This window comes from Brachycentrus maculatus, unplaced genomic scaffold, assembly GCF_059751285.1.
Source record: "Brachycentrus maculatus isolate JH-2025_06_01 unplaced genomic scaffold, ASM5975128v1 h1tg000017l, whole genome shotgun sequence".
NCBI classification, from domain to species: domain Eukaryota; kingdom Metazoa; phylum Arthropoda; class Insecta; order Trichoptera; family Brachycentridae; genus Brachycentrus; species Brachycentrus maculatus.
Window position 1 is genome coordinate 660,218 of NW_028280771.1, and position 22,749 is coordinate 682,966.

Sequence of the window (22,749 nt, forward strand, 5' to 3'; positions counted from 1 at the left end):
ATTAGAGCGAAAAAATCACTCATATTTATTTGACTCCCCCCCTGGGAATAGAACCCGGGACCTACAGAATGGTAGCCGAACGTGCTGACCATTACACTACGGAGGCGGACATTATATTATTATTTTATTCTAAAACGATATTTTTAATTGCATCTTAAAAAAGATAAATAATATAGTTGATATTTGAACTAAATTACTTTTTAATTTTCCATTTTATGGCTTAGCTTTTTTCAATTTTGCGTGTTTTTTTTAATTGAATTATTTTTCGAAATACTTTAAAATTATAGTGTTTATAATCAGGCTTCAGGAAATGTAATGAATTTTCGATTTGAAGGAAGTAAGAAATAAATTAGCTACAGCTTGTTTTGACCATTTTTTGTATTTCACCCAAATTATGCTTTTTCATGTAAACTCACTCTATAAGGTCCATCATTTTGTTACAATTTATTCGCTAAAGTAAAACGCAGATTATCCCGAAATATTTTATAACAATTTTCACTCCACGTAAAACCTAAAGAGCTAGATTAATCTACAGCAGATTCCGGCAGCTTGCTGAAGAATAATGCATAATGTCGAGAAGTGGAAAGTATTATCTCCTGGAAAGAAGGAAACGATAGACGATGATCAGAAAGGTAAACAAGGAATTAGTTAACAAGGCATTTTGGTGCATGGAGTTGGGAAGAATATTGAAACGAGAGATTGGAGGCTTATACGCCGATTAAAAGGAAGGTAAATGTTGTTACGATTATCGAGAAAAATAACGGGCCGCAGGGGGTCCGATCGGGACGAAGGTTGCTCGTTATTTAGATTAGGAAGAAGGTAATCAATTTGAAGGCTGCGAATCGCTGATCCTAAAGCCCTCGGGGTGAACGTAAATGTTTTCGCATAAAGCGGTGGCAGCGGCGCGGCTCCGCGCTGCACCGAACGCGAACGCAAACACGGTAGTAGCGTTCTAGATATGCAGAATGATGGTGACAATAATGGTCGTAAAGAGAGTATTTTATTTGCGTGATTATCTTGCCCGAGCTTGATAATGGCGGTGGGAGAGTCGGCCGGTCGAGCGCCCGGTACCTACTTACGGCAGTCGCCGATACACGCTCGCGCGCTCCGGTCCTGTACGCCGCGGACTACTTTCAACTCGCGCATTCCTCCGCCGGCCCCGTCGCCGATTGGCCGAGCGCCGTGACGTCACGCACTATAATGAGCTATTCAACATGGCCGTGTAGCTAGTTTCGCGTGTGCCAGTTCCTATTCGTTTTGAATGGATTTAATTAGTGAAATATGCCAAGGAGAAGAAATGGTGAAATACCCTTACCCGATGGTTGGGAATTCGCGAGGGACTACGATGGAAAACTGTATTTTATCGACCACAACAGCAGGAAAACGACGTGGATCGACCCGAGAGACAGGTAGGTTCAGTGCGCGAGAGTGTTCACCCCGCGGAGCCCCACGTCAAAACTCCGCATTCCTGAGATGTTTTGTGTGTTTATCGGTTGTTGTCCTCGTCCCGGGGGCTCTGGCGGGGCTCCGACGCGCCCGGGCCCCCCTGGGCCCGCTCGTCCTGTCATATCCTAACTTGCGATTGTATTGTTTATGTCTAAACTCGGAAAACAAACCGAAACTTCTCGCGGAGGTGCTGCCCTCGCTCTGAAGGCACGCGACTTAGGGCCGCCGATTTCACACAACATTCTTTATTCAAATACTTTTGTACAAAATATTTTTGTACAAAACATCGCCCTGTCACTAACTTATACTGTATTGCAATCATATAACCACTAATTTGTACTACATATTTATTGTCCTACAGTAAATTATTTTTGGAATAATGATATTATTTAGTAAAAAACATGTAACTGATAAAAATCTATTAGTTATTTAGAAGATGTGTAAATGTAATATGGAAGCCAAGAGTTGCAATAACGGGTTCAGTCAGGCTCACGGACGATTGCTAATGCCGTCGTAAAATAAACGTTATCATTGAAATTCGATTCTACTTATTTTAGTATGCATAGCCAACTTGCGCTAGTATGCACTCAATGTCAGATTTTTACAAGATTACATTTGTAACCCTAAGTATTATAAAAATAAAAGTCTCAGATTCAATTCCTGACGCATGTTTTTACTGTCATTAGAAGCGTAAGGCTGATCATGTGTTTATGTAATTAACGGCCAATGTAACACTGCAACATTTAAAATCATAATAGTAGGCGCTCAAGGTCCTCGTAATTATAAATAGATACAAACGCAACCCAATTCGTTTTGTTTAATTAAATTTCTAACAATAATAGTAGAAAATTGAATGTTCGTTTTCGAAACTTCAATTTTGACAGTTGGCTTTTGTAAATTACCAATTTGGTCCTTCTTTTCGATACCCTAACAATATTAGTTAAAAAATATCGTTTTCCTCTTCGTAAATGTCAAACACGCGCGATTACTGTAAGAAATACTAAAATTGAAAAACAATGACAGATGGACGACGGTGACATTACAGGGATACGTTTTTTACGTTCGGATGAAATTTTTTAAACATTTTTTGTGGGACAAAAATATTGTCAAAAAATAAATGAAGATAATCCAGATTTCGCTCACTCCTTTCAAGAACGTCATTAATCAAAAATCGTCAATTTTCAGTTATGCATGTTTTCGTAATGCCTAGAAAATGTACTATATCCCAGCAAAAGAAGCATATTTTTAACTTTACATTTACCCGCTACAGGGCAGAAAGTGTTGTTTTTGCATTTCGAAGAAAATGTATTGTTTAATTATTTTTTTAAATATACTAAATATTTCTCAAATGGAGAAAAAACCTTCAGGTTTTACCTGAAGGTTTTTCTGTTTTTAGCGATCTGTGAACAAGTATTTGGAGACACTCAAAATATTGTATTTTTTTTTAAAATTACCTTACGTCCAAGTGACTGTGGTCTTCAACTTTATAAGTTTCATAGCCTATGCGTGTATTTACTCTTTATGTTTAAAGTTACTATAATTTCATGTAATTCATGAGTGAAAATTCTAGGCAAAAACACTCGCTCAAAATGTTGTAAGATATTTTGGAGAAAACTGCCGGCTGCATTGGCATATCGCTCACTCCTTTCAAGAACGTCATAAATAAAAAAACTTGATTTTTCAGGAGAACGTTTTTAAAGTTTAAAAATAAAATACAATGTATTAAAAATAAATATCAAACCACTTATTGAACTTTTTACTGTGCAACAGATCTTTTGGGTAAAACCTGAAGGTTTTTCTCCATTTGAAAAATTTTTAGTACATTTAAAAAAATAATTAAACAATACCTTTTCTTCAAAATGTAAAAACAACACTTTCTGCCCTGTAGCGGGTAAATATTATTAAGTTAAAAATATGCCTCCTTTGCTGGGGTATAGTACATTTTCTGGGCATTCTGAAAATATGCACAACTGAAAATTGACGATTTTTGATTTATGACGTTCTTGAAAGGAGTGAGCGATATGAAGAAATGCCTCGTCGCATTCCGCAGGCAGTCGCACAGCGCCAGCGACCGCTCGGATATTGCCCAATAGATGGTGCAATTGACTCATCGAACAATTTCACGAACCGAGGAATGTCAATGTTTGTCTAATGGTCGGTTTCGCGTGAGTCAATCCTGTACGTTCACTATTAACTCTTTGGTAATAACACATTTGTTTGCAGTAGCGACCATCGCGCCATACCCACCGCCGCACAGTGCGTTATTTTAGCAATCTAGCGGTTTTTTATCATTTTTTTCGATGTCCTATATTTTGCAAATAACACATTTTCCCCCAATAGGGATATAAAATATAATTAACTCTAGATAACTTAACATGGAAAACCTGGCATAATCAGGTATGCCAAATACTTGAAAGCGGCCGGGTCAGGAGTCGTAATAATCGTCGGGTATGTATGTTGAGATGCATGAATGTAGAAGAGGCGAAGAATGTTTGCAAAGACAGAGTGGTGTGGCGTTCGATTCTCTCTGCCTACCCCTGCGGGGAAGCGGCGTGATGGTTAGTTAGTTGGTAGTTAACTGAACATTCGTCCACGCGACGACGCCCTTCTCCGAAAAAGTCAAGTGCACTTTCTTCCCTACACCCCGCACTTGCCAGGCTTTGTTTACGGAATAGTGATTTATTGTTAAATGTCTCCTACATTCATTTCCAATAAACCAAACTTAAGTGTCATGTAACCAGTTGCTATTTTTAATATATACTTTTGATAATTTTCACGTTTTTAATCGCGCAGTACGCCTGACGAATGTTACTATGTATCTACAGATATAGTTTAGTTATCTTGGATTAATATCTGCCAAAACATATAAGTGTAAATACAAACATGGTGCATGGTATGTGTTTTACCCAATGTATTATATTTTTTCTACAAATACCATAAGATGAATAAAAATGTTCAATCAATCGTGTATTTAATAAGGGATAGTATCCAAAAAACTAATAAAACCGGTATATTTTAAGCTTAATAATAAAGTACCCCTAGATTGCCAAAATAACGCACTGTGCGCCGCTCGGAATTTCGAACTGTGTACATTGTGCATATGTGATTTATTTAGCCATCCATCGCACGACACGCGATATAAATAGCCCCTAATTGTCGAGGCTCTGTGCGATCGTTCTATCCCCGTTTTCCAGACAAATTTCGCACTGGTTTCGGGAAAACGCGACCGTGATGTATCGAAATACCTGTCGCACTCGCGACGTTATAATTCGAGTTAGTGACAAGGTCACTAACTAGTAATATATTATGTAGTACGTGTTTACCAGTCGTCTGTCACTAAATTAATAGTTTAAACACACAACCCACACACACACACATTTATATATATATATATATATATATATATATATATATATATATATATATATATATATATATATATATATATATATATATACATATATAAGTTTTATACCGACATTTCTTTGGGAAGCTGCTTTTTATATAATAAAATAACAACTATGTAGTGTAGTGTCTAGCCTCCTACCTGTCTAACGATATATATTTGTTCTTTTTATATTATTATTATTATTATATATATATATATATATATATATATATATATATATATATATATATATATATATATATATATATATATATATAATATATAAATATACATACATACATGTAATCGTTAATGCCGGTTTCAGATCAAATTTCGCAGTAGAGATTCGAATAACGTGTCTGTTATCATTGCTACATCACTTCATCATTAAATGTGTTATATTTGGATAACATTGTCAATAACTTATATTATGATATTACATACTTGCAGTATATAACAACAATAATAATAATAATAAAACGAATTACTACATACAAGCTAGTTACAAGGTGACGTTTTGTATAATATCGTTTACAGCATTAGCTATTATGAAAAGGCTGTCTGCATATTTTCTGAATGACGCTTTTATAAAAATAATATATTTATACTCAACAGTAATTTTTAGTATTATGATTCATTTCCTCTCGTTTTATGGGAGAAATTCAATTCAATAATATTATTTTTTATCGTTATAAGTCAATGAAGAAACCACGTACGTATATCATTGTACAATTTGAATAATAATGTAAAAATCTTCATAATTATGTTTATTTATTTATTTATTTCAACTTCATGTACAGAAATAAATATGTACATTGGCGGGGTTATTGCTAAAAATCAATATCTTCCATCCAACCAAATACAGACTAGTGATATTGATAAAAACGTTTGTTACCTCATATATACGTAGCTGTTTGCAATCAGAGGGTAGATAGTGCTTGAACATAAAAAATCATAAATTACAAATTTCTGCTGTATTAATCAAGCAGCTTCAAATTGTATGAACTATTTATGAAAATTACAAATTGATGATAATAAGGAAGGCAAAGAACAAAAGGGAGTTTAGGGAAGGAGGTAAAGGATTAACTAAGGTATGAATGAGGTTTGATGAACAGTTAGGATTCTAATGATGATAGTAATAATTTATTCACGCCTGCAGTTAATTTTTACAAATCATACATAGTTATGTTTTATTTGTATTGAAAGCTGTCCCACCGCATGCCCAGATCTGATACAGAAGCATCTAGGCTTCCTGACAGATCTGCTCTTGCTAAGCAATTTTTTTTTAACAAGTTGCGAAATTTATTGAAAATGTGAAACAACACAAAATTGTATCCCGATTTTACTATGAATTTACATTTAAAAGCTTTCAATATACCTGTCACTGCCAATCTAAATAATACAAGGCTGTAAGTCCATCACCAAATTTTCTAGAAGTTCCGCAGTGTATTTGTATTTAAAAAAATGTTTAGTGTAATGGTTACTTGGGTTTGCTAACGCTGCGAGGTGGTCTTTTGTGATAATGCGCCATTATTTTTATTTGCCATCAATCGATAAATACCGGATATCCGTTGCATTTTTTATTCAAAGTTTTTTTTAGGGTTTGTAAAAAGATAATTTATTCGTTGATTTTTTGTTTAAATTAATAATTGGGAATTTAATGAAGAAAAATCCACTGCGAGATGTCGAGTCTGTATTATGTCGAATCCCAGTTTATCAACATAAGAAAGACGAAATTTCAATTGGAAATTAATGTATTTTTTCGTTCGATCTTGCCTGGATAATATTGATCAACATTTTGAGTGTGTCCAAATACTTGTTCACAAATTATTTTGTATCCAATTATAGTTGTTATTATTAATGTAAAAAAATAACTCCTCATTGGAGATAATCCAGATTAGTGAACAAATATTTGAACACACTCAAAATGTTGTTAATAAATTAACTGGTCAAATTATAAGCTTAAATAAAAAATAAAATGATGTTTTCTAGCGCTTCTCAAGTATGTGAATATAAGCCAGGACAAGTAAAAATAGATTCTGCTTAATAAAAGCTCTCCTCATCCCACCATAGATGTCTCTAGTGAACTCTCGCACGCTGTGTTTCGAGTTTGATCAATATATCTAGAAGTTTCAAGAGTTTGAGTAGTGTGGTTGTCAATCATGGGTAGGATTGGTGAATGTTACACACGTGTGTAAATTGTCGTAAGCTCTGTAAACGTCCAGACTTTCATATTCTTCTTCATCCATGTCGAGATGTGAAAAATAATCTGATTCTAGCGTTATAAAAATTCTATTATTTATTGTAAGCAATGAAGAAAGTTACATCGACAAGTCACAGTTGTTATTATTATCTTAAAACACGCTATATCTGCTCAAATATACACATTCCTATGTTATCTTGTCTACTGAAAAGGTATTCAATTATGATTTATCGTTTCTGATGATAAATCGATATTACAATTCGCCCATAGTTCATTATGCGAATCTAAGGAATGTGCATATTTTAAATTATTTATTGTTTATGATAATTTCAGACAAAAAAAACACTTATAAGTCGTAAAAATTACTCATTCTCTGGGCACTTTTTAATAGTATTTGTTTATAATCTGATAATTTATATCTGTAGTATTTTTTGTACTTCGGATTATGCGATTCATCGATTTGTTTTCCTTGGAAAAACAACCTTTTTATTCATGTAACCTTTGATTTTTTTATCTTGTTTTTTTTTTTCTTGTCCGTAGTAGCTTCTGAACTCCTTGGATTGTTTTTCTTTTTTTTTCTTCTTATCCTTTCCCGTACTGATTATTAAAAAAAATACACGTAATCCGAAGCGGGGTACCAACATGACCCCAGTTCATATTTGGATGGAAATCGTAGTACGCAGCTCGTAACTCGTAACGTTAGAGTGACAGATTCCACGTTCTTTCCTGGTCGTTTTTTCTTGTCCCGTGTTTCGTATATGCTTGTTTGTTTATCCCGTGTTTCATTTATGATTGTTTTCTTGTCCCGTGTTTCGTATTTGTTTTTTTCTCGTCCCGTATTTCGTTCATGGTTGTTTTCCCGTGTTTCATTTATAATTATTCTCTTGACCCGTGTTTCATTCATGGCTGCTAATACGCCCTTTCGATTGTCTTCTCTCGTCGCTTCTCCCCTTCCCGCTGCACCGGCACTCGGATGTTCGAGCGCGTCACCTCCCGGCCGTCCTTGACATCTGCGGTGCGTGTTGCGCCTTTTTTGCCCGCCGAGAACAAAACAAATAACTTGCCGTGTGCGTAAATAATTACGCGGACCGCATTCCGCGCCTCGGCGACGCTGTACGTCAGCGCGACGGATTTTCCAAAATGCCCCCGTCGGAAATCGAAAGTTGGCACCCATCGCTGCCACCGCTCGGCCTGCTGCAATATCTCGCACATCGAAAAGTCTAGACTTCAAAACTCTACGCAGAATAAGGATCCATTACTCTGCATAGCACTATGAATAACACCGGAGTGAGTAGTGTGGTCGTCAATCATGGGTAGAATTGGAAAATAATAAAAATGAAAATGATATTTTCTGGCGTTTCTCATGTATGTGATTATAATCCAGGATTCGGACCTCATATACTAATAAAAGAGCTCCTGCTTAGTAAAAAACTTCTTTTCATCTCACCAATACATGTCTCTAGTGAAGTTCTAGTGATTCAAGATTGGTTCATATATATATATATATATAGAAGAATTTAAGTAGTGTGGTTGTCAATAATGGGTAGAATTGGTGAATGATACACGTGTGTAAAGTGACCACTTAAACCAGCCTTATGACGGTCTTATGCCCCGTAAATGCCCAGACTTCCATATTATTCTTCATCTATGTTGAGATGGCAAAAAAATAAAACAACTATACCTACTTACATGTCCATTTGTCTAGTTGAATTAGGTGTTTATTTATTTTTTGTTTATTTCAATTACCGTCTCCATAAAAGGCAGTCTGTAGTATTGGTCTTTTCCTGTTTCAAAGCTACTAAAATGTACACAAGGTTTTTTTGTACTAGACTAGTTTTATCAGCAGTTTGTCAAGTGAGATGAGTCGAATTGTAAGTTGCAATCAATATTGCGGAAACTACAATAGCTTAATTTCTTCAACTCGCTGTTCTGTTACATTCAAAGACATTTTGGAAATTCTGTCTTCACTGTTTTCGCAGATAGAGGCAATTCGGCGGGTCTATTTAAGTTATAAGGTTGCTTAAGATAACGCAAAATTGTAGTTTTGTCCGAGTTCGTTACGAGGGCGAAGAGCCGTTCCTGCCTACCTCTGCACTAGACGATAAGGAAAAAAGAGCGCGATGAATCTAAATCCAGTCATACGCCATGTCCAGTTGTCAAATGGCCGAATTGTCTGTTTTCTATTCCCGACAACGGACGACGGGTGACAGCAGAAGCGAATGACCGTGAACTGAAGTACCCCGGCTGAGGAAAAAAATATGTAAATGTCCGTATGAACCGAGCGACGGACGCTTTCTGGGAAACGTGAACCCGCTCGGCCAATTTGAATAATTCAATAGTTTCTCCTATCCGATCTTTATCGGCGCCTATTCGCGAAGTCCCATGCCTATCGTCCGTCATACATTGCCACGATGTTACACGAGGCTCGCTCGAGAAATGAAGGAATTTTTTTGGCATCTCAACATAGATGAAAAAAAAAAGGATTTTTTTCGACATCTCAACATGGATGAAGAGTCTTTTGTATTATTTTAGGGATCAAATATATTAATTTATTGTGAAATATCGCTCACTCCTTTCAAGAACGTCATAAATAAAAAAACTTGATTTTTCAGGAGAACGTTTTTAAAGTTTAAAAATATAATACAATGTTTTAAAAATAAAAATCAAGCCACTTATTGAACTTTATACTGTGCAACAGATCTTTTTTTGTAAAACCTGACGGTTTTTTCTGCAGTGAAAAAAGATTTAGTTTATATAAAAAAATAATTAAACAATACCTTTTCTTCAAAATTAAAAAAAAAAACACTTTCTGCCCTGTAGCGGGTAAATATTAAGTTAAAAATATGCTTCTTTTGCTGGGTTATAGTACATTTTCTGGGCATTCCGAAAACATGCACAACTGAAAATTGACTACTTTTGATTTATGGCGTTCTTCAAAGAAGTGAGCGATATATACATCTACTATCATTTTTAATACATATAAACTAAATATGCTATAAATCCTAGCACATAATACACACGGAAAATTTTCTATGGCAACTAATAAATATATTTAAAAAAAAAAATACTTAGTGTATTTTGCCAGTTTATAGAACGTTGAAAACTTTATAATATGCATCATTAAGTCAAAATTACATATTTTCGAGTTAACGTTTTTTACCAGTACACACGCGATATGTTCTTAATTAAAAAAGGTATTTTTTGCATCTCAACATAGATGAAGAAGAATATGGAAGTCTGGGCGTTTACGGGGATTACGACCGTCATAGGCTGGTTTAAGTGACCACTTTTCACGCGTGTAACATTCGCCGATTCTATCCATGATTGACAACCGCACTATTCAAATTCTTGAAACTTCTAGATATATGAATCAATCTCGAAACACGGTGTGCGAGAGTTCACTAGAGACTATGAGGAAAGCTTTTATTAAGCGGAAACTCTTTAATTTGTACATACATACATACAAGGTCCGAATTCTGGATTATATGCACATACTCGAGAAACGCTAGAAAATATAATTTTAATTTTTTATTTTTTTTCTTTATTTAAAATTCTTTTGCATTACATAAATTCAAAAACAAAAAAGTATTTATAAAAAATAAAAATGAATACAAAAAAAGATCCCACAAAGGCATGGCCTGTGTGTGGGTATACAAAATAAATAGTCATAGTACAGGGCATAAGGGTATAGGTTTCTAAGTATAATTAGTTAATACAAAATACAAAAAACTTAATTTAAATACAAAAAAAAAATACTTGACTCTCAGTGAGCAATTTTTTTTTTTTTAATTGAAACTTAAACATAAAAAAGATGACAAAGTAAAAAAGTAAAAAGCTAGCGATCATTTGCTAAATGAAAAAGGAACTTAAATCTGTCTCTTTTATAAATAATCTAAGCAAATTTTTAAATTTACACGAACTTAGGGAATTAACATCTAACAAATAGTCTTTGTAGAATTTAATAATTTAATCTTATAATTTGACCAGATAATTTATTAACAAGTATTTGGACACACTCGAAATGTAAGTAGAATTTGTCTATGGCCACCTTTTGGTAGATTTCGTCGTAAGCACAAATAGACGCGCGCGTGTGTTGGTGCGGCTCGGAATGCGGGCGTATTTCGTGCGCGTGTGTTGGTGCTAATACAATCACGAACACCTGTTCACCTATGGAAACCTATCTGTACGAGCGGGGATAGGGAATTCGATCATAGTCTGTATTGCAATCGTCGATACACGAGAAAAGGCTGATAATTATGAATTTAGTTTCGCGGTTCCCGTACACTCTTCACGCGCTGTTTATACGCGAATTAACTAACTAACTAACTAACCATCACGCCGCTTCCCCGCGGGGGTAGGCAGAGAGAATCGAACGCCACACCACTCTGTCTTTGCAAACATTCTTTGCCTCTTTTACATTCATGCATCTCCTCATACATACCCGACGATTATTACGACTCCTGACCCGGCCGCTTTCAAGTATTTGACATACCTGATTGTGCCAAGTTTTCCTCGCTCGTCCTCTGCTTCTTTTTCCAACTACATTCGCTCCATAAATTTGTTTAACCGTTCTTTCTTCACTCATACGCTCCACATGTCCAAACCATCTCAACACACCTTTCTTAATTTTATCGATAATGCTTATCTCAGCCTTACATTCTTTCCTTATTTCATCATTCGAACATCTATCAAACATCGTTTTGCCACACATTCGTCTGAGGGATCGCATTTCGACTGCATTCAGTCTGCTTTCATCCTTCTTTTGCCAACTCCATGCTTCGCTTCCATACATAAGGGTTGGAACCAGAACTCCATTGTGTACTGCCAGTTTAGCTTCCGCTGATAGATTTTTATTTGCTAAAACTGATTTTAGTGCACCATTCACTCTGTTCCCAGCATTCACTCTCCTTCTCGCGAATTTGTTTCCGATATTCACAAAATACGTCCGATTTACCCGATAATATTATTTTTTAAATCAATGCGTAAATATCTTGTGGAGGAATACCTAAAATCGTAGCCTTGTATTTATTATTTATACAAAAGAAGTTTCTGAGAAAGAAGTATTTCTACATGAGAGAGTACGGCTAGTATCCTTGGCTCTACCCGACCGAGTTTCTCCAGGGTATGCTTGGCTACAATAGTTTAGAGACTAGAATGAATGTGTATTCGATTACACATTTTTATCGATTGTTGCGCGGTATGATCGATAATCCTGAAATTAAACGGAACATTGGTCTGCATGTTCCCGATAGTTACCTAAGACAGCGTCGGCATAGATTGTTTCACATTCCTATACACAGGACCAACCTGCCGATGGTTATGCCTGTAGGAAGAGCTACCGCTATGTTGAACAATATCTCATTGGATATTGATTTGTTCTATGTGCCTGAAGGAGTTTTCCGAAGCGGGATTCTTCTACACCTTTAACAATAGTTCTTGCAAATATGTATTTTATTTTAATGTATATATTAATTTAAACAAATTGAAATTATATTTATAGAGATATTATGGTTATTAGAAGCAATGTGTACAAGGTATACAACACCGGGAAGGGAGGGTTATGCACTAATTTGGCACTACAAACACGTGTTGTATGTGAACTCAACCTTACGCCAGTCTCCTTGATTCAGAAGCGGCCATCAATGCTCAACATCGAGACACGAGTCCTCGTAACAAAATTTGATGGTTTTCCTCTTGTGACGCGGGTGGATATATTATGATAAAACGCGTATTAAAAAACACATCCACAGATACAAAATATTATCTACATGTGTTTCTGTACGTGTGGTTGTCTCGGTGAACTTTCAAGGCGTCTTGCATTTTGCTCCCATTGTTTATTTACTAAACTGTACGGTGTACGTACACTATACACGTTCGAGACTATACACCGCGGAAACGGCAAAATAGATGCACTTAATAAAAAAATACACACCGCCTTCACCCTGTCGATTTTTTACCTGGCGAATCGACGGACTTTTTTACCTATTGCCGTTTGTTTTTTTTCTCTCGTCTATCGTACCACGTCTTGGCATTCTTTGGTAGTTAGTCTGCCACTAATTTACAGGAATTGATTGATCAAATATGTATGTACTTTTTTTTCTTTTAAATCCGCATGTCGCAATTTTGCACAAGAGCACGGCGCTAATTTATTTTCACCGTATTTATGTGGGATAGGTGTTGATTTTGCAATGACCTGGCATACATGACGGTGAAGGCAAGTTCCATGTTTTTTTGTTGTTGTTTAATATAGTTACAAAATATATCACAATTTAATTCATAAGCTACACATATTTACTTGTAAAAATATTATAGTAGTTACGCTGGGAAAAGAGACTAAGCTCTTGTGCTTGGAGAGGGACTTAAAGTCAATATTTATTTATTTTACTTAATTACAGACGTAATACAGTATTTTTTCATGCATTTAATTTTTTGACATGTACTATCGTGACATTTTATTTTTTAAAGATTTCGTCTATAAATTATTGCCATTTTTACCCGATTTCGATCTGAAATTTCGTATTCGTAAAACGAAAAATAAAAAAATAACAATACTTAATCATATCTAAATTTTAGGCGAATAAATTATAGTACATAAAAAGTAAATATGACCAAAAAAGGGGTTGTTTAAGGAGTAAACATGGAACTTATTATAGTAAAACTACATAACTAAAACATTTTCAACATAATAATGTAAAATTTGAACTAAGAAAAAGTATAGAAAAAGACATATAAAACATGAAGCAAGGTAAGTATGATGAATGGTATAGAAATAAGAAAATGTAACAACTTTTATTATTAGATTAAAACCAATATTTTTAGCTTTTCCACTTTTTTATTTGACCGGCGACCGGGTTTCGTCGTTACCGACATCATCAGACTGGATCATCATCACCAGTCTGATGATGTCGGTAACGACGAAACCCGGTCGCCGGTCAAATAAAAAAGTGGAAAAGCTAAAAATATTGGTTTTAATCTAATAATAAATTAAAAATGCAATTCCATCACGAAGTGTCAGTGGATAATATAAATCTATTAAATGTAACAACATTTTTCACTAATTTGTTTTACATTTATTTGTAGTTATTTTTTTTTAAATTCTTCAGGCAGATGATAAATTTGCGTGTACATAGGTAACGTAATGCAAAGAAGTTGTACGTATCGGCTCCGCGTGTATTTTATTATGTGCTCGTGTCAGTAAATTTTCATTTAGAAAATCGTTTCGGTGTGCTGTGAGTGACTTTAAAAATGATTAGATGCAGGGCTCGGTAGGTGAGTGGCTTGCCTAGGACAGCGCTAGTCGCTAAATAGTAGTAATTTTCAATTAAAAATCGGTTGGGTGTTGCTGTGCCGTAAGGCCTTACTCGCAATAATATAAATTATTAGGCGTCCGGCTGCGAATACTGGACCTGGTGCAGGTAACATAATGCTAAGAAGTTATATGTATCGGCTCCACGTGCATTCATTATGTACTCTTAGTAAATTTTCATTTAGAAAATTTGGTTTGGTGTTACCGTGAGTGACTTTAAAAATGATTAGATGCACGGCTCGGTAGGTGAGTGGCTTGCCTAGGACAGCGCTTGTCGCTAGATAGTAGAGCCAGGCCCCAAGAATGCGGCGCGGTCGGATCCGCTGCCATGGACTGTTGCAGGGGGGAGGCTGGGAGGGGGGGAGGGGCCCGATCACCGAACCGGCGCTTGTCGGGCCGGGAAGTGTAGCGAGCCATTTCGTGTCACCTGTCTCCCGCCTCTCTTCCTGCGGATGTGACGCGGTGACATTCTCCAGGCTGGTGACGTCACCCATTACCAAAGTCTTCGTTTCCTCATGTTATCAATGATTTATTATATATTTTTATTTTATTAATGTTTTACTTGGTAAATACCACTATTTCTTAAAATCAACTGTGACACGTGTTTCCATGCATTCCGCATCATTTTCAAACACGTGTCACAGTAGATTTTAAGAAATAGTGGTATTTACTGAGTAAAACATTCATTAAAAATGGATAGATTTTACCACAAAGTGACTGCCGAATCGATTAATGATATTATAATTTTATTTACAAATGATCTTTTTGTACATTTTTTAATCGTGAAAGGCCTTTGCCATCCGATATGAAATCAATTCATCACATTCTCAAAATTTCAGTGACGTTACTAATATTCTTCTTCTTCTTCTTGGTGGAGGCCTTGTGGCCTGTTTTTAAGAGGGATTAGCCTCATGCGATGTCGATTCCCAGCTATCGACCAATCACTTCGGTGATCTGCCCGGAAGTCGTCTACCATGGGGTTGGCCGTACAGTGCGATGTGGGGGAGTCTGGATGGTTCCATTCTCACATACGCATGCCATTGTCTCCTTCGTTGCCTTTCCCACCTAACGACATCTTCGATCTCGCATATTTCCCTGATCCTGGCGTTTCTCATTCTATCTCGAAGACTCTCGTTGCTAATATTCTAAAAAGATAAACAGAGGAATAAATTATTCTAAATAGCACTATATAATGAAGCAACATCCATATAGTTGTTTATTTTTCTTTCTACTTCATGCGCTTGCCTGCTTGGAACAAGTTCGTCTCAATCAAATGTACCAACTACATATCGGTGTAGATAATCCTCTCGTCATTAGCCCGCAGTATCGCTCATTTGGTGCAAAAATGGCGTAATTACATTTTTTATAAACAAGTTAAATGTGTCAAAATGTGCGGAAATACTATTTACATCTGGGAGAAACATCGACAGAATAGATTTTGTTGGTTAAATGCTGCGAGATGGCGCGAGTGTCGTTGTAGAATTAAGTAAAATGGCGCTATTTCTCTTACTACAACGTCTGAATGGCATCTCCTGTAATATTTATAAAAGTGTAATTACGCCATTGAGCGATCCACCAAATGAGCGATATGTACTAAGCTAAAACCGCAGTATCCCGTCGGTACTGTCGGTATCCACTTCTTTGCGATGATTAATCGCAAAGTGGATACCATTTTAGTGAGTGGATGATGGCGGGTGGCACAGCCCGCGGACGGATCGAGGCTTAGGGAGGGAGAGGGGGGGGGGGGGTTCGGGGGGCGACCCGTCCGACTGCTTTTCCCTGAGAAAAATGCAAATGTGAGAATTCCCTTATGGAGCCAACTATGTGTACGAGTACCACTACTTTATAGATACCTAGCCTGATCCACTATTCGTCCGCCTCTCTATCCGTACAACATTTTATGAATTAATTTCACTTTACTTTTTTTGTATGTTACATACCGCACCATATTTGCTCCCAGCGAATTCCTCGCGATCTATCCATCCCACAGAGCCTGATGACAAAATAGCATTTAATTTTACGCATGGTTTACATACAACAAGCGATGTTTAAGGCCCCAATGTGCGTTTAATTGCAACGTAATTTTCTCTAAACCCGGATACCATTTGACGTAGTTGATTTTATGAAAACAGCGTTTTTGTATTGAAATAGTAAGCTTTTTTTTCAATGTAAATACATTATATGGTTTTGAAGAGTAAAGAGTTCCGAAATATAAACATATACTTTTTTAAAGATAAATATTTGTTTTTTTTTTTATTATTTACAAAAATAGTTCGTTTTATACTATTTCTGTGAGCCTAAGCGGCTCATTATTAAAAATAGGTATCAAATTGTGGTAGAATGTTTGCGTTCTGAATATCAAGGTTTGAGATCTCAGCCTTAACGATAGATAATCTGTGTTTCTGGAACAGATTATTTAAACTTAATATGTATCCATGGAAAATATTCGATATTCGCACAACTCATAGTTCGGCTCGGAGTCTCCCGGACGAATGGCGGGTTTCCACGGTAGAATCATCTATCCACGAATACCACTACTTTACAAGATTACACATACATTACGGTTTTTTTCTGTTGTACAATGGATCGGATAGTCTGAACAGTTCTTTATCTCCTATCTTAGATCGAGTTCATTAATTATTCCGCCCCTGCTACTGTTCGCCCGAAGAAGCTATGTACTTCGCCTCTGTCGCTATCCACATCTGGGATCTACCTAGATCGTCACTATACGAGTAGCCAGGGCCGGGCAATACATTTTGACGCACGCACCCCTAAATCTACGCAGAAATTTAGGTTTGACTAATTTTACGTCAGATTTACTGATTTTGTACCGAAAACCGGCAGTCATGAAGTAGTGTTTTTAAGTGGTATTATTACACAAAGTAAATGTAATTGATTTTTTTTCTTAATACACCGTTTTTACATTAAAAAAAATAGTTTTTCTTCGAAATAATTATATGGTTTTGAAAAAAAAGAGTTATTGAAATGTAAGGAGTTAAATTTTTTTTTTTTTAATATTGTATATTCTAAAAAAACAAAAAAAAAACAATATACATTCTTTAAAAAAAATCGGACGTGAACAGATATGTGACCTCTCCAGCGATCTCAGGTGGAATGAATTCTGTGTTTGCGTATTTCCCTTTAACAATTCACGGATTCCCGCACTTTTTTGTATTTTTTAATTTTTTATTACAGACTTATTTCGTCTTTGTTATTCTTCGTTATTCTTTCTCGTTCTTTGTTATCTTTTCAATGCGATAGTGTTTCTTCAAATACTTTGTTTGCTGTTGAGATTATTCCAATGTCGACAAATCCTCTGCCGGATTGGAAGTCGATTCCACATTCCTACCAGGAGATCAGAGGTCGCAGAAGGACGCACACCCGCCCAGCCCACTACGCGCCACGGTTGTGCTGCTGAGATTATTCCAATGTCGACAAATCCTCTGCCGGATTAGAAGTCGATTCCACATTCCTACCAGGAGATCAGAGGTCGCAGAAGGACGCACACCCGCCCAGCCCGCTACGCGCCACGGTTGAAAGAATTGCCTGGAATTTTAATTGCCGCTTCTCAGCGTTTGTATTCACTATTCATAATATGTAATTAATTAGAGGCAGGAATTATGGAATGGCTAGGCGGCCATTCCTATGTGAATCCTACAATCTACAACGAAGAATGCTGTAATCATTACTTTAAATATTTAATAACTCTTTTCTACTCGTAGTTATCTTGGCCATAATAATTACACTCGTTTGTGTTGCGTCACACGTAATTATTCAATGTTAATTGTCTGGATATATCGTATAATGCATCGTCATATTTATATATGTATTAATATTTAAATAATGTAAAATTAAAAATCAGCTTCTTGCAAATGTGTATGATCCAGTCGCTATATACATATGTAATTGCATGAATTAAATGGAGCATTTTTTCTTTTGTGAGAGTTTGGAGTTGTAATTTTCTGAGGACTCTGACCCTGCAACATTACGGCTGTCCAAATTCAAAACACAGTAAGGAACATTTTTTTGTAGTACGCATTTTGGACTAAGTAGATTCTACTTAGTCCAAAAATGCAAAAAAACGTACTACAAAAAAAATGTCCCTTACTGTGTTTTAAGTTTGGACAGCCGATTAGCCACCATGTTATGAATATTTTTTTTTTTTGGAAATCAAAATCTATTTTTTTTATCCTAAAATGTACTTAGTATATTTTTTCTATATAGTCCTACAAATGTACTAAGTATAATTTTTCTATATAATCCTACAAATGTCATTCAAACCCTTATCCGCACCCCAATGGTGCATAGGGCACTGCATCATACAAACGCAGTGTTATCTTGATCGTTAACACATGAAGGAAAGGTGGTCAGCCCTCCACTTCAGGTACCAGTCCAGAGTAATATGGAATAAATATTAGAGTGAAAAAATCACTTATATTTATTTGACCCCCCTGGGAATCGAACCCGGAACCTCCAGAACGGTAGCCGAGCGTGCTGGCCATTACACTACGGAAGCGGCCTATAAATGTACTCAGTATAATTTTCCCATATAGTCCTGCAAATGTACTTAGTATAATTTTTCTATATAGTCCTACAAATGTACTTAGTATAATTTTTGTATACAGTCCTGCAAATGTTCTAAGTTTAATTTTTCCATAAGTATAGTCAATATTTTTCGACTTGAAACTTGAAAAAGGAAGGTTGTGTTATCGAGAGAAAAAAATTATAATTTTGCCTTGGACGAATATTTCGTTTTATAGTGCGATTGACCCTATGCGTTTGGTATGTTTTATTTCTTCGTTAGACGTTTCTTCGTCATTTCTCATTCAGAACGTCTTCGCCGTATCATTAATGGGACAATTCTCTATCGATTGAGTACGGGAGATGAATTTGCAAACAGCCTGCAATCAGCTCGCTATGTTGGCTTGCGAGCCAGTTGCAACGCGATTTCGTTACGCGAACAGTATTCTTAATACCCGTAGATCATGATTAATTCATACGAACTTTGAGCATCGACCACATGTAAAAAAAGCAACATAGAGAAAGCGTGTTATTTTCGAACATTCGGTTTTTTTGTTCAGATAATTTTAGGTGTATCGCGGTCGAATTTATTTTCTATTCATTTAACCTCTAGTACTGCCCCAAACGCGGGGCCATAAAATACCAGGTCTGATGGCGTTTGGCCCCACGTTTAGGGTATCGTAGTTATTTCAAATTGACAATATTTATTGATTATGTGCGTGGCATATGTCGCTCACTCCTTTCAACAACGTCGTATATCAAAAATCGTCAATTTTCGGTTGTGCATGTTTTCGGAATGCCCAGAAAATGTACTATATCCCAGTAAAAGCTGCATATTTAAAACTTAATATTTAACCGCTACAGGGCAGAAAGTGTTGTTTTTGCATTTTGAAGAAAAGGTATTGTTTAATTATTTTTTTAAATATACTAAATATTTTTCAAACGGAGAAAAAACATTCAGGTTTTACCTAAAAAGATCTGTTGCACAGTAAAAAGTTCAGTAAATGGCTTGATATTTGTTTTTAAAACATTGTATTATATTTTTAAACTTTAAAAACGTTCTCCTGAAAAATCAAGTTTTTTGATTTATGACGTTCTTGAAAGGAGTGAGCGATGTATGATACCACCTCTCGTGACAGTTCTTTATTGACTAGCACTCACATAGGTCCTCACCCAGGCTTCGGCAACTAGCCTCCAGCAGAATCCACGTGGGGTTGTTCTTTGGGCATTCGTGGCAAATCGCTGGCGATTTCTGCCGCCCGATAATGAGTGGCCGAGGTATGACGTATGGCCGTGGCTAGTTGTATTGTTTACCGTATACTACAATACACGGCGCGCGGGCAACACGGCCAATTCGTGACCGGCATTGTGCAGCCGATGGACTCAATGGATTGGTCGCGTTTTATTATGTGTATTATGACATAGGGCCGCAGGAATTCGCGATCGGATTGCTGCGATCAAAAGTGGTCCATCTTAAAAATATAATATTAAAAAATATATATTTATTGTAACTGCAGACAGTTGGTAGAATTCCTTCCATATTGAATTGTTGGGTAATATATCCAAAATTAAACAAGATTTATTGGATTTGAATTCAACATTTATTTATGTATAGGTTAATACGTGACGCGTTTCGTCTTGTTGAGACATTATCAAACACTCAAGTGAGTGTGTCTTAACAAGACGAAACGCGTCACGTATTAACATTTACATAAACACATGTAGAATTCAAATCCAATAAACCTTGTTTAATTTAGTATATATTACCCAACAATTAAAAAATAGGCAATATTCAGTGTGCAAAAGGTGTGTTGGATTCTGTGGTTTTTAATCTTAAATGGTGTATGATAGATGGAATAAGCATTATCGATCAGATAATGCGCCGTGGTGTAGTTGGGTAGACACTCGGCTGCGAAACTGGCGTCGCGAGTTCAATATCCGCCAAAATAAATTCAAGAAAGATTTATTTTCAATTGGTGATGTGTTGTATTTTTTTTATATTTACCTTCCCTATCCTTACTGTCCGCCTCCGTAGTGTAATGGTCAGCACGCTCGGCTACCGTTCTGGAGGTCCCGGGTTCGATTCCCAGGGGGGTAAAATAAATATAAGTGATTTTTTCACTCTTATATTTATTCCATATTACCCTGGACTGGTACCTGAAGCGGAGGGCTGACCACCTTTCCTTCATGTGTTAACGATCAAGATAACACTGCGTTTATATGACGTAGTGCCCTATGCACCATTGGAGTGCGGATAAGGGTTTTATTATTATTATTATTATATCCTTACTGTTCTACCTGCAGACAAGCCTCTTTATTAAATATGTGTGCAAAGGGTGTTGGAGTTACTGGTTTTACTCTTAATTGATGTATGATAGATGTTCAAAATAGTGATATAAGGAAATAATGCAAGACTGAGATATGCATTATCGATTAGATTAAAAAAAGTGTTTTGAGATGCTTATATCTTCATATCAACCGAATGAGTGAAGAAAGAATAGTACAAGAAAATTTATGAGGCGAATGTGGTTGGTAATAGAAGCAGAGGAATCCGAGGAAAACTAAGCATGGCCAAATATTTCAAGTACTCGAAAGTAGTCAGGTCGGGAGTCAGAATAATCGGCAGGTATGTATGAGGAGATGCATGAATGTGGAAGACGCGAAGATTGTTGCAAAGACAGATTGTTATGGCGTTCTATTTTCTCTGCCTACCCCTGTGGTTAAGCGGCGTGATGGTTAGTTAGTTAGTTTAGATTAATTAGTAATTTTCATAGTTTTTCTATGTGAGTCAATTTACTGTTGATGTTTTCAGCGTGGAATAAAAAAAAACTTGTACCACTTTTGATGTAAACCTCTCGATTGATTTACCACGATATGATTCATTTACTGGGGTTATGTCTCACTTATTTTTTGATCGACAGTACGACATTCCACTGTAGAATCAAATAAATCACTTAATTTTATCATTTATGGGGCGAATCAACTACATAAAGGTTTTACTTTACGATATATTTTACTTATTTTTAATGTTTATTATCATATCAACCAAGGTTTATGTAATTTGCTGAATATCACTACAGTGGAACCTCTCATAACGAGCATGATTCGTTCCAGAATCTTACGCCTCAAGCGAAACACTCGTTAAGCGATTTTTTTTGTTGTGACACTGGCGCGGAAGTTCTAGCTAGTTAAAAGTAAATGTCGTGGAAAAGGGACATGCCCTTTCTCTAAGAGAGCAACTTTTTACCCTTTTTTGCTCATCATGCGAATATTCGTTATGAGAGGCTCCACTGTATTAAATTAAATAACGAAAAACATGCTATTAAGTTACTAAATACTTCTATATTATTTCGAGAAATAAAAATACTTTGTGTTCTGATCCACTCACATTTTTATTTAAACAACTAGTTTCGGCAACAACCTGTTGCCCTCTTCAGGGTTACATTTATTACTAATAAATGTAACCCTGAAGAGGGCAACAGGTTGTTGCCGAAACTAGTTGGTTAAATAAAAATGTGAGTGGATCAGAACACAAAGTATTTTTATTTCTCGAAATAATATATCAATATGATCCACAAAGTTAATGCTTTCAATATTCAAAACATCAAAACACTAAATACTTCATTCAATGATTGACTGAAGTACATACATATATGGTAATTTCATAGGATTATTTTGATTATTTATTTATTTAAACTTCATGTACAGGAATGAAAAAAGTACATTGGTAGGCTTATTGGTAAAAAGAAATATCTTCCAACCAACCAAACTTTATTATTATCACTTTGCTGATCTTTTCAATGGATCAAAACTAATTTTATCTGCGTTTTTTTTTTGTTGGTACAAAAGTGTTGTGGTTTTATAATCGTTTATCTTAGTTTCCTT

General features: G+C 35.9%; 1 protein-coding gene across 1 annotated transcript in view; it reads left to right on the forward strand.

Moving 5' to 3' along the window:
- The first annotated feature begins 1,058 nt into the window (after window positions 1-1,058).
- The window catches only part of kibra (WW and C2 domain containing protein kibra), a 124,956-nt gene continuing 103,265 nt past the window's right edge, over window positions 1,059-22,749 (forward strand). Inside the window, exon 1 of the mRNA XM_088266334.1 lies at window positions 1,059-1,409. Coding sequence (XP_088122460.1) covers window positions 1,282-1,409 — 128 coding nt within the window. The 5' untranslated portion in view covers window positions 1,059-1,281. The remainder of the gene's footprint in view (window positions 1,410-22,749) is intronic.